This window comes from Monopterus albus, unplaced genomic scaffold (genome assembly GCF_001952655.1).
Source record: "Monopterus albus unplaced genomic scaffold, M_albus_1.0 scaffold186.1, whole genome shotgun sequence".
In the NCBI taxonomy this organism is placed as follows: Eukaryota; Metazoa; Chordata; class Actinopteri; order Synbranchiformes; family Synbranchidae; genus Monopterus; species Monopterus albus.
Window position 1 is genome coordinate 322,158 of NW_018128066.1, and position 12,943 is coordinate 335,100.

At 40.6% G+C, this 12,943-nt stretch overlaps 1 protein-coding gene across 3 annotated transcripts in view; it reads left to right on the plus strand.

Moving 5' to 3' along the window:
* The first annotated feature begins 2,436 nt into the window (after positions 1-2,436).
* Positions 2,437-12,943, plus strand: part of cdh8 (cadherin 8) — a 104,339-nt gene continuing 93,832 nt past the window's right edge. For 2 of the 3 annotated variants that reach the window (XM_020617140.1, XM_020617142.1), the window contains exons 1-2: positions 5,027-5,437; positions 7,326-7,851. In XM_020617140.1, coding sequence (XP_020472796.1) covers positions 7,594-7,851 — 258 coding nt within the window. In that variant the 5' untranslated portion in view covers positions 5,027-5,437; positions 7,326-7,593. Of the gene's footprint in view, positions 2,549-5,026; positions 5,438-7,325; positions 7,852-12,943 lie in introns of those variants that run through there. The other variant, XM_020617141.1, reaches the window with a different exon arrangement.

Consider the following 12,943-nt stretch of genomic DNA (forward strand, 5'->3'; position numbering starts at 1 on the left):
GGTCCATTCCTGGGCCTACCTCATAGCATTGCATAGCATTTACTCCTTCTGAGGTTACTTATAGGAAAATATAATCTCCCGTTTTACTGCTATGCAGATGACTTACAAATTGATCTGCCCTTGAGGACAAATGAGGATACTGCATCACAGTGTCTATCTGAGTTTTTGTTCAAAAACAAAAACAAGACTGAGCATATTCATCACCCCAGGCATGCCCACTAGATTTGAGTCTAATCTTGGATGTCTGGTTTCTCAGTTGTGTGTTGTTCAGGTCACCAGAGACCCGTTTTTTTTTTATCTAATTAAAAAAAGATACAAGTAAATAATTTTTCAAGATCAGATTCAGTGGCCTTGGCTTATTTTGTGTGAACAACATATAGCTGAACACATTTTCAACGACCACACACTGCAACCCAACCACACACACACACACACATTTACATTATTTACATTACATAGAGGATGTTCGTGGGTCAACTTTACGGGCTAATAAAACTGTGTTTTTTGCAGCTGTGTTGCAAAATACAAGGGCAAAGATACAAGTAATTATGTTTTCAAGCTCAGACTCAGTGGCCTTGGCTCATTTTCTGTGAAGAACATATATCAGAACACATTTTCAATGACCACACACTGCACCCCTCTACACATTTACATACATAGAGGATGTTCGTGGGTCAACTTGACCCAGTGTAATAAAAGTGTGGTTTTTGCATTTGTGTTGCAAAATACAAGCGCTTACACCTGTCTGCTCACATATTCCACACCCTACACGCCACACCCTGCACATTTCACACATTCCTGCCCATTGTACCCTCTACCTTGTGGGCACAACACCCACAGGACAAATACAGTAAATATTACCAGTGTAGTTCCTTAGCACAACCGATATCACAGCTGATCACGATGGCCAAAGGAATCTCTGTTCAGAGGGCCTTGCATTCACATTTCTGAAAACTCAGTTTCATTTTATTTTTCAGCTTTGTCTACTCGCTAAGATAATGTCCTTCTTTACAGGAACCTTAAAAGGTAAATCATGCTTTTATCAGTTTATAATTAGACTACTATAATGTACATTATTGTATGTTGGAGCCAACCAATCTTATCTTTATTGTCTCCAAGTATAGTATGCTGCTGCTGCTCACCTTACTCCTGAGCATGAACATAAAACTCACATTCTTTGGTCCCTCCTTTGGCTCCCTATACATTTTAGAATTGATTTAGAAATTTTAATGTTCACTTTGGCTTATCCCCTTCATACCTGGCAGAACTTGTAATCCATTGCAAGCACGACAGAGCACTCAGGTATTCCGGTCAACTTCTGTTAGAAGTCCTGAGAGCTAGATGTAAGTGATGGGGCGACTGCGCCTTTTCAGTGGCGGCACCTAAACTGTGGAACACTCTACCAGCTGACAAAACTAAAGACCTATTTATTTACATTGGCTTTCATGTCCCTGTAGTGTCCTGACACTTTTTCACTTCACTTGCTTTAACTCTTAACTTTTTTGGAAATTTAATGTTACATTACTATGTTATCTGTTTTTTACAAAGTACTTGTTTGTGCGAAGTACTTGGCGTTGACGTGTTTTATTTTAAACTTGTTTTTGCAGTTATTTTATTTTACTTTTACGGTTATAAGACTTATGTAAAACACTTTGTTTAACCCATCATTGTTTTAAAGCGCTATTTAAATAAATGTTGATTTAATTTGATTTTGCATTTGCACAACAATAGTTCTGGTTTTTTGTTGTTTTATTTATGTGTGCAACATTGTACATTTCATTTGAGAATGCTTTCCCTAACCCTAACTATGTCGTTTCTGTGCCTTAACTTAATCATGTATAAAGAATGCCAGCCATTGTCTTTGCTTTCACTGCCAGAAAGCTACTGCAACGTTAGAATTTTCTAGGCATTATTGTGAGACTAGTACATGTTGCATTGCTGACCATTTTGTTGTGACACTGGGTTAAAAAATTGGAAGGATTTTGAATTCACTGTAAATTTGACAGGACTCTCATGTAATAAAGCAAGCATTGTGGTAATATGAGTAATGTAGCACTGAGGTATTAAGAACTGCTAAAATTGTGTAACATAATATTTAATAAATGTGTAAATGCACACCTTCTTTGCTTCAACAAAAATATAGTAAATTGCAATAGTCAAGATGTAGAACAAAAGAAGCCACCTGCTGATTTTGTTTGTTTTTTTTTTTTTTAGCTGTTAAAAGGCAAAAAATTTGAAGGGGCCTTATTTATTTCTGTGGTTTGTGTCCTGCTTCTTGTTTTGTGCTTTTATTTTTGGTTAGACTTCCTGTCTTATTGTATGTCGGCTTACCTGCCCCAGCTTTACCCTGGTTCACAATCACCATTCATGGTTTCCACCTGCTGCTTGTTAGCTTCTGGTCTCCTGTCTATATATCCTCCTTCCTTCTCTCAGTCTGGTTCATTTTGTTTCCACACCTTGTTGCCCCTGTCATCTGTTTGTCACTTTCTGATCACTACACCCTGTCTGTTTGCGTTCGTTGTGGATTTTCAGTTTGTGCTTTCAGCAGGTTTGTTTCAGCTTTTTGTGGTTTTGAGTTCTTTTGCCTTGCTCCCTGACTGAACTGTTGTTGTAAGTTTCTGTCCACGTTCTTTATTTGTGTCAGGTTGAGCCTCGCGTTTTTTGCCCTAGTCCTATGTTACACCCTTTCATTAAGAAGTCAGTTCAAGCAACTCCTTGGCTCTTGTGTCTGCACCTTGGGTCCTACCTCATCCGTAAATCCTAGCAGTTTCTGAACCGGGAATCAAAAGTGATCCTCATTTTACAAAAGCATTCAACCACAAGAAAAAATAAATTTGTCTGTAAAAACATAAATATGCTGTCACTGAGGGCCTAATTTCAGACAGTCAATTATTTTGCAGCATATATTGTACCAGACTAGATGATCTTGGTGAGTCATGATTCAGCTGCAGCTGTCAAAATAAGGATAGTGGTCACACAGCAGGGGACCTTACCAACAGCGACAGCAAAAAAAGAACAAGTAAAGCAAAGTAGAGAAGGAACATCGGGCTAAACCCAGGGTTTATAGTTGCTGGTTATTTCGACCTCAGGCTGTTTAAAGGTAGACTGCTCATCAGGATGAGTGATGCATGTTGAGTCAGAAATTTGGCCAAATTAGGATGTGGGGGTGGTGGTAGTGGTGGAGAGGTTGTTTAAAATGTCTCTTTGAGGACATGTACACTTGCTTTAACAGGCTCGTGCATTTTCTACTAAGAATACCCTGGTGTGAATATCCATAAGTGTGGGCAAACTTGTACTTTATAGGTCAGTGAACGAATAACATACAAGAAAATCTACATCAAGCAACAAAATCTCCATATACTTAGTCCTTGTGGTGGTGACTTGCTGTGCGGAGTTTCAAATGTGGCGCCCACTGCAACAGCTCTGTGATTAATACCACTGACAAAGCAGTAACAAATGATCGATTGAGGATGTTTGGGTTCTAAAGACCATTTCCCCTTCACTTGCTTTGCCTTTTTTAAAGCCATCTGATATTTTGATCACTGGCAGGGGCCATGTCAGTGGAATTAATCACTAATTTAAAGCTGGAACCTTCTCATTTGCAGAAACTCCAACTCTACAGAAGGAGATTTTGAATGATTAGTTAATTTCAGATTCACCAGATGTCAATAGAGCTTTTAACATGCCTTTAAAGAATGTGCCATGAATAGCATTAGCACAAACACATTTTTATAACGGTATGAGTCTTGTGTTAACCATGAATTAGGGCTTGTGGTTTAAAGTTTGACACTTTTACTGTGCTGTGTGCATATGTGTTTGGCAGACAGTGAGGACAAATAGAATGCATCTAAAAAATAATTACACCATGCCAACAGCTTCTGTTACTGTCATGTGCTTTTGGCAGTTTATTTACTTTAAGATTTACAGTGATTTTAAAAGGACATTATCCCCTGCGCTGTCTTTTCTTTAACATTTATTTGTCCACAAATAAGCAATATGCTCAAAGTGTCTGTCAAAGAAATCTTCATTCATATTTAGCCATAAAAACATGGCTCAACATTTACAACCTAATGCATTATGCAGCAGAAGCTTTTAAAAAAGATGATTGGAGAATTCCCATCTGAAATGCAGCTGCAACATCAAAGCGCAAGTGGGAGGAAAATTAAATGGTACAGAAATAAATAATGGTAGACTTCATGTCTTCGCTAATTGGGATCTCTGGCACTTAGGTCAAAAGGCCACCACCAGGCAAAGCCAAAGATGAACAGCTCTGTTGTGTTAAGGTGGAAAAGTACAATAACATGTTGTGTCCTCAACCAACACTTATCACTGAATGTGCATGCTCAGTACTGCATGTGTTATGAAGAATTTCTCGATGAGGAAAGTCCATCCTACCATCCCTACTGCGCCAATAAAGGCTTCTCCCCCAAGGTCTGCGTGGATGCTGCCAAGCAGCCACACGAACACTAGAGGGCTCTCTCCATGGACAGCAGCACAGCCCCTCTGCTGTCACTCATACACTCTACTGCACTCACTCTCTCTCTCTCTCTCTCTCACACACACACACACATTCAGCTATAATGGGCAATGATGAACGTGACCTTTCCATTAACTGTCTTAATAAGACCTGTGTAACCTGTAAGACCTGTTCATTGTTTGTTAATAGTCTTATCTTTAGTTTAAAATGCACAGAATTTCCTCCTGTGTACATTTATGTGTCAAGAATACAAATCAACCATACAGCTGAACAGTGCGTGTAAAGGCAAGGAACTGAAGAAAACCTGAATGGACAGAATAGTTCTTTACTTTCTATTGTGCCAGCAAGGCCACAGTGTGTGTCCATCTTTTCATTGCTTAACCCTATCAAATTGCAGTGTAAATTAGCAGCCTCTGCTTCGTTTCGCTGATCGCATGGTCTATTTCATTCCATTAATAGCCTAGAGAAGTGAATGCCAACTCATGCGTCACTACCTTAACAAAGAGCAGAGTTAGAATACAGAGATGAGAAAATATACTAATGAGAGTATTTTACCTGCATACACCTATGTAATCGCGCCAGCTACAGCAGGCGATTCGGTAACCTTTGCGCGCCCGTGCCTTTGCAGAGTGGCATGCACTCATTTGTGCGCCTGTTGACCCGGCTCCTCATCAACCCAATGAGCGCCGTGGAGGGGAGGCTCTCTTCGCCACCATACATCTCTCCTCCATCTCCTCCTCACTTTTCCAGTCGGCCAGCAAGCCTGTCGGAGCTCTTAACTACAACCCCAACACTGTCACTTCGCTTTGACTAACTGCAGGAAGGATTTCTAGCCTCTTGTCTCTCCGCTTCTCACTCCTTTTCTCACCGCCTCGAATTAAACGATTTGGACTTTTTCGTGCATTTTGAGGAAAAAATGGTGAAACGATGCAGCAGCGGGAAATGATGCAAGTCTCTTTGGTAAGTATATTCCGCCACCATGATATACAAACCTAACAGGTCTTACAGTGCTGTTTTGTGGCGGGGTTTAACAGGACTTCTTATAGCCCCTTTCTCCATTGCCTGGTTACATTCAATTTTTCCAGGAACATTTAAAGGAGCGCGATGGCACGGAGACACAACAGAAGTCTACAGTAAGGACTGCAACTTAGACTACCTTTTAAATTCACATTTTAGTTACCTTTGTCGCGGTATAAGTTGCACATACGCTGACTGCACATGCTTTATTTCCCGTAAATGGGACCGTCTATGCGTTCAAGTGCCACATTTGATGCACTGAGATGTGCTGCTGGGAAACTGTCTGCTCAAAGGGTAAAAACTTCAGAAGAGAGAGGGTGAATTTGGGTAATCGCGGTATGTGCTGCAGACTATTGCAGAGCAGTAAAAGACAAGTAACAGCCTCAAACTTTATAGCTAAATTGCTGGTTTCATATTTAACCGGATGACTAGAAATTAAAAAGAAAAAGAATTGCTCCAGTATATGGGTTTGCTACCTTGGACAGCTCCTGCGCTGCCGGCGCTTGGTTTTCGGGTGAACCGTCTGGACTGGCTGCTTTCTGTCGGGGAGCTCTCCGAACCTCGTGGTCCTGAAGCCGCTTGCTTAGTCACGCACCGCAGTGACTGGATAATGCGCTAAAAAGAGGGGTAAATAGCAGTTTTATGATAGTTACATTTTATATGGCTCATAATTTTGTGTTTTAACAAGTTAATAGGCAATTCGTTATTCGTTTCAGGAGCCTGTAGTTGGAGAATGTCACAGTAATTCGGATTTCTTCACACTTTATGATATTGCGGTTGGCTTCAGGTGGAATAAGTTACAGGTTATTGTCCTTGAAATTGCACTGCTGGAACCCTTTATTACTCCATACTGTGTGTAGTAAAAGTTACTAGAACTAACACTGACACTGTGTTGAAAGCCAGCCATTCGATGCTGTGATAGCATGTCCACCTGCATCAGTTTTAGCTGAGGACAACTCAAAGCCAACCCTTTGTGTCTGTGCCTTTTGTGCCTCTGGTTCTTCATTCTAGTGAACTATACACATTACTGTGTTGTACAATGAAACACTGGAGAAGGTGAAGTGAAAGTTAAAGCTCAAGCTATTTATGATCTAAAGGTAAAATTTACATTAGACTACATCCTTTCTTATTTTATATTACAGTAGTATCACACAGTTGGATTTGATATGGTTATTTTTGTTTGATTACAGTCTTTTGTTAAAAAAAAGTTTATATCCATGCTTATCAGAGAACAGGAATTCCAGTTTATTATTACAAATTTAATTCAATGATTATACATTCCTCTAAACATCTTTGCAGTTATCTCATCAGTTTTACATTGATATCAGTAAGCTGCAGCGCTACTGACACTGTAGAGCTCACTTGCAACCAGCCTCTCTATCTAAAGGTGACACTGCTTCATACATACATGGATATCTAAAGAATTTTAGCATCTAATAATATTTAACCCAGAATGAATTTTCAAAACATTAATCATAAGGAACATGCAATTACTCACAGTCTTTCCAGGACAATCCCCAGAACATCAGATTAAAGCAAAGCAATCTGATGTGGAGGGCTGAATAGCCTCAGAGAACAGACATACCCATTTGCTGTTCAATTGTAGCAGGATAATATGAAAACAAGATTGGAATAAAGGGTCATGACTGCTACAGACAAATAATTTGTAATGATTAAGTGGTATCTTGACTTTTTATTCTAGAATGAGAATTTGATTTGTTCATGTTTATTTGACTGCTTTCTTGTTTGTACCCCGTCTTTCTTTCCCACCTCCTGACAGCTCTTCATAAGCCTGAAAGACAACTAACAAACTGACATTGCTCTCCTATAGGTGTCCCCCTCGGAATAATGCCAAATGGATGCTGTGCTGAGTGCCTCACCCCCTCACCAACTGCTATGGAGGCATGCCAAGCCACGCAAGTGACCTTTATCACACCATGAATGCAAGCTCTGCTGTTCAAAGAGGACACAAGTAACCTTTTCTTGTTATCTCAGACGGAGCAGTTGATCTGAAAGGAGGAGGGGGAGACTAGAGGCCAAGAGAGAAGAGTCTCATAAAACAAACAAACAAACAAACAAATAAAACATACAACGGCAGGATGCCAAAACAGTCCGAGGAAATGCTCATGGATTTGTGGATGCCAATGCTGTTGGTGTGGATTACTTGTGTTTCCTGTGTGTCTGTGACTCCTATCGTAGGCCAGTCCAACAGTACACAAACTGATGGGTCTGCAGCGATGGCGAGCAGTCTTGGCGAAGGACAAAGATTACTGAGCCGTGCCAAGAGAGGCTGGGTTTGGAATCAAATGTTTGTGCTGGAGGAATTTTCTGGACCCGATCCAATTCTAGTTGGCAGGGTGAGTGCTGTGATTGTCAGCATTATATTAAGCTCGCTTATCATGTGGAAACATTAATTCGACCATTTGAATGTACCATACATTTTTTTCCCCATGGGCAGCGGGAGGGTTTTGGTTGTCAAGGGGAAGCAAAGATATGGGGACAAGAGAGAGGGAGGCGAGGGGGAAATCACAAAATTCTTTTGGAAATAATTGAACTCCCCTGAGATTACGGTGGCAACATTTTTTTTACTGGGTTTGAGAACCGTACAACAATCATACTGATTATCATGTTATGTTTTTTGTTACTTTTTTAATATATATAATTCATTCTCTTCCACAAAAGACAGATGCATAAAATGTCTTGCCTTTTTTGGAAAACAAGACCTTATGTTTGTCCACACTCATTGCTTCTTGTAAAGGCATGATTTGTTAATTGTGCGCAACATGGATAAGAAAAGTCTGTTTTAGTTAGTTTTTCCATTGCAGCTCTGAAGTAAACAACTGCAGGCTAATCCTGCAGCTAAGGGCCACCTGCTCCTTGGCCTGTGTGGACGTGTCAGGCAGGTTTCAAGGGAGGGGAGGGCGGTTGTCCAGTCCAACCAAAGCAGCTTGTTCACAGCTCGTTGCTGGGACTCACCTGGGGAGAGAGAGTCTGGCAGCCGCACTTTACTCTCTTCCGTAGAATATCACCCAGCCACTCTGAAATGGGCAGGATTGCAATCAAGCACAACATTTGATCTCATTCAATAATAGCTTCTGTAAACAGTGTATCAGTGATAAGAAGACATATTGCCATTGTGGTACCACAATTATTTTTTCAACTCCTCAGCATTTAAAAAAGCTAAAAAAAAAAAAAAAAAAAAAAGCAATACTTTTGTTGCAGAAGAAAAGTAAGTTGCTCTTGGTACAAGCAAATGCTTTTAATTTCAGTGGCTCTTGTTGTTGTTGTTTTTTTTTTCTAGTCACATGTCTGCATCAATTAAACATTTGTAGCCATGCGGAATTTGCACCTGTGTTTTCTAAATACCATATGAACACAAAAATGCTGTTAAGTGATGCATTAATTTTTCAGGCAAGTCAATTAGACAGCCTCTGCTGGATTTGACAATGGATGCTCATCAGAATGCTAAAACAAACAAACACTCTCCGGGGTTACAGTGACCACACGTAAGCTTGGGATTTGAAGGTTATATCACAGCTGTGAGATACTGAGCATCAAAGATCTGACAGATCAACGAACCGTTCTATATTTATTATAGATATTTAACCTGATGTTTCTGAAGATAAATTAAAACAAAAAAGTGGCACTGAAAGCTGCACAAGCATGAGTAACAGTCACAGACTAAGCATATGTGGATAGCAGAGTTTGAATTCATAATTCCAAGCTCTTGCTTTGAATACTGTGCTGTGTGCCTCTGGCCTGAGTGCTCTGCCAATTGTCATTGTTATAGGCAAAAGATTCTTCCTGTTGATGACCGGTGCAAGGACTGAGTGTGGGGTAGGAGAGCAGCTCTGAGTAAAGAAGAGTGCAACTTCTCTTTTATGAGGTGATGATGATGGGTTGCATTGACTGCAAGGTTACAAACTCATGAGTATGACTGGGTGAGTTAATGATAAGTCCTACTGTATGTTAAACCTCAATGGCACTGTATTGGTTTAAGGCTGTAAATATCTGTCCCTCTTAGAACCTCTGTCTCATTTTCTTCACATTTCTCTGTGTTTCTCATGCTTAATTACTGAATCAAGTGAATAGGAGGTGTGTTTCAGATGGTTATTCAGCTGTCTGTGTATTTTGCATAATCTCCTCTGGTGTGTGTGAGGCCATCTATGTCTGTGTTTGTGGGCTGATTATCAAGGATGTCCAGGCCAAACTGGACTCTTTCCATCCTATAGACTTTTATTGCCCGTGCACTCTGAGGTTTAATTATACATGCATCCCCAATCTTTGTCTGAGACTAGACTCCCCTCAACTACACCAATATTGGGATTGAACGTGAGAGATAGTGTTTGTGAGAGGGACAAAGAGAGATTGTGCCATCGATTTTTAACGGTGTGTCATTCTAAGTGTTCTCTCTCCGCAGAGACTATTAGCATAAATGCAGGAAAGCAGGTGGAGGCTGATGAGGGGAGGCGGAGGTGTAGAAGAGTGAGAAGGACGGCCACAAGGTGTGACAGCACCCTTCCCTTTTGCTGTTCTTCTTCAGCGCATCGTTTCTTGACATTGTGATTCACTGAGCGCCGCGTTCGTCAGCCCCCGTCAGTCCTGTTGGTGTCGGGGAGGCAGACAGGCAGTACTTGTTAAAGTGAAGCAGGGGAGACAGCTGTGAAAGCTTGTTGCTTGGCTGTAGCTTAAAACGAACACGGTGTTGGAACGGATTTTAGGATTACTCATCATGAGCCAGGGATGGTTCAGAAATAACCTCTTATTAAGAACTGAAATAGACAAATGGAGTGTGAGGGTAAATGGGTTTGAATATGCTGCTCACACGGACTGAACTAGGGGATGGGCATCGTTGGTGACGAGTGGGAGATACGATTTGAGCAAGTGAAGACTCTTGTAGACCACTGGAAGGCAAGCAGAGGGTAATTTTTAGGCAAGGCAGCTTGTGATTTACTACTGCCCAGTCATAATGGAAAATGGTTGCCTGGGTTTAAAATGAAATGAGACATGTATAAGGCTGTTGGAATTTTATTGAAGATCTTTCTCCATTTGGTATGAGGCCTGTCCAAACTTTTTGCAGTGTCAGCCATGTTTTCCCACCAGTTTCAATCAAAGCTATTTCAATTATTCAAACATACAAAGAAGAAACTCATTTACATCAGACCATTAAAGAGAAAATGTTGCCTTAGAACAAAAGACAAACAGTGAACAATTTGCTGTGTGTGCACTAAAGAGAAATTAGAATGTGTTTTCTTTGTAGTGTGGGACAGATTGATGGCAGTCAGCACTGAAATATCTCACAGCCACAGATTAAGTTTTATAACTCGTTTGCTTCCCGGACATCATTTAGCATACGTTGTGTGAAGATTAATAATGACAGATTCCAGTTTGCTGAATTGTAGTGAAGATGTGACAAACTCATTGATCCCTTATCCTACTGTCCAACATTTCCGTTTGCTACGGCACTGTATGTGTTCCCCTACATAGAGAACTGAAAATCAACTGTTAGTATTCATCAGTTCAGGCTGAACCACAAGATTGCCAAGGATAATACAGAAAATAAAAGGGCTTTGATTACTGATTCTGCAAAGTCAACAGATATGTCTGTAAGAAAAAAAGTAGTTTTGTTTTTCTTCATGTATGTGGTGTGGAACAGAAGCTTCATTCTACCAAACAAGCTGTTTGACAGGATTCCCAGCAAGAAGTGCAACAGCATTGTCAGACTAGTGGAGCTTTGCTAGAGGCAGAGGTGATCTTCTGTAATACAAGCCAACAAGTCCTCCATCCCAAATGACACTATGGATCGATTGCTTGTTCCCGCCTTAGAATACAATGCATAGCCCATCCAGTGGTGTGCACCAGACCTTTTTTGTCATGGAAACAATCATTAACAAAATTATCAAATCATTGTGTTTCATTAGGTTTAAGATAAAAAAAAAAAAAATAGGTTGGGTTTTGAAAAAATTATGTGGAATGGCCATGCATAACCTTTTACGCAGAAACCAAACATCGGCCTCCTGTGGGAAAATCCTGGGTTGGTCTCTTCCACCTCCACCTAATGTGGACTTTGTCACTCTACAGTATACTACTTCACCAAATGCAACTTCTTCTTTTGTTCGTCTTATAATCACTGTAACCGCTAGAGGTCACCTAACTGTAACACGTTCATGTTGGTCATAATAGCCTGTTGACACAGACAACATTTGGACAACAGAACAGTCTCAAGTGATGCTGAAGACCTTTTTCTAGTACTGAAAGGATTCAATCCCTCTTTCTTGTTTTCCCATTTGAATGTGCATTCAGGTTAAACTGCTAAGAGATCACAGTTTGGAATGAGTGAATGATACACCAGGGAAAGCACCTCTGTGCACTGCCATCTGGATTCATGGATTCAGTGTGTTTCTTGTAAAAAGCAGGTTCTCCTATTATATATGTTTTATATACTGAATGCTCTGTGTGGTAAAAGGTAAAAGTTAAGTATGGAGCCATCTTTTCATAATATATGTTAACCACCTCATTCTGGACCAGTCTATACCATCTTTATCTAGCTTTTTTCAAAATCAGCACAGACCTTTTTGTTGCTTTTGTGGCTTTCTGCACTTTGGACCACTAATACAAGATGTGGGACATCACTCTGTAAATACTGATACGAACCACTTCTGCTTGGCTGGATAGCCTCTCTCTTTCTCTGTCCCCAATCTACACTTCAGCCTCTCCTCTATCTCTTTCTCTATGTGATGGGGTGATTATAGACAGAGTGACTCTTGAGCCCAAGTAAGCTTGCTCCAGGGCTGACAGGGTGTGGTACAATGATATTGTTAAAAATTTCTCCAAGTGCTTGCCTTTTGTGATGCGAGGCAGCAAAGCAATGCTAAGATAAGACTGAGTCCTGAATGAAGCTGCTGGAGCAGTAGGGCCCAGTCAAGATGACTGGGCCCTACTGTGGCTGGGTTACAACAGATGAAAGGTTGAACCCCTGTGTTCGACTGAGTCATGTCAGTGTGGCCCCTGATTAGCGAATCTCCCCCGACCTTCAGCACTGGAACCTCTGGCTCCAACAACTGAGCGGATTTCTGAGTCTGTCTTCGATTAATGAATGAGGAGTGAGAGTTAGTGAGAATATTAACCAAATTATTGTCTGTGATTGATAGTAATTATGACACATACAGTAAATTATAAGTATTGGCTCAGATATAATAAATTCTGAAAGATAGCCAAAATTAGATACAGGTTCCATTGCCATGGTGCAAGGGTTGAATCAAATAGCTGTCATTAAATCCAGGAAAGGAAAAGCCATCAGTGTTTGCTGGACGCAATTTCATTCCTTTTGGTTTCTCACACTGACAGCAGCTCCTGGAATACAGATTTGAAATCTCTTTTCACGCAGCACCACAAATATCCATATTGAGCTGGAGTATACAGCAGCAGCTCCTCTGTCTCTGGGCCCTT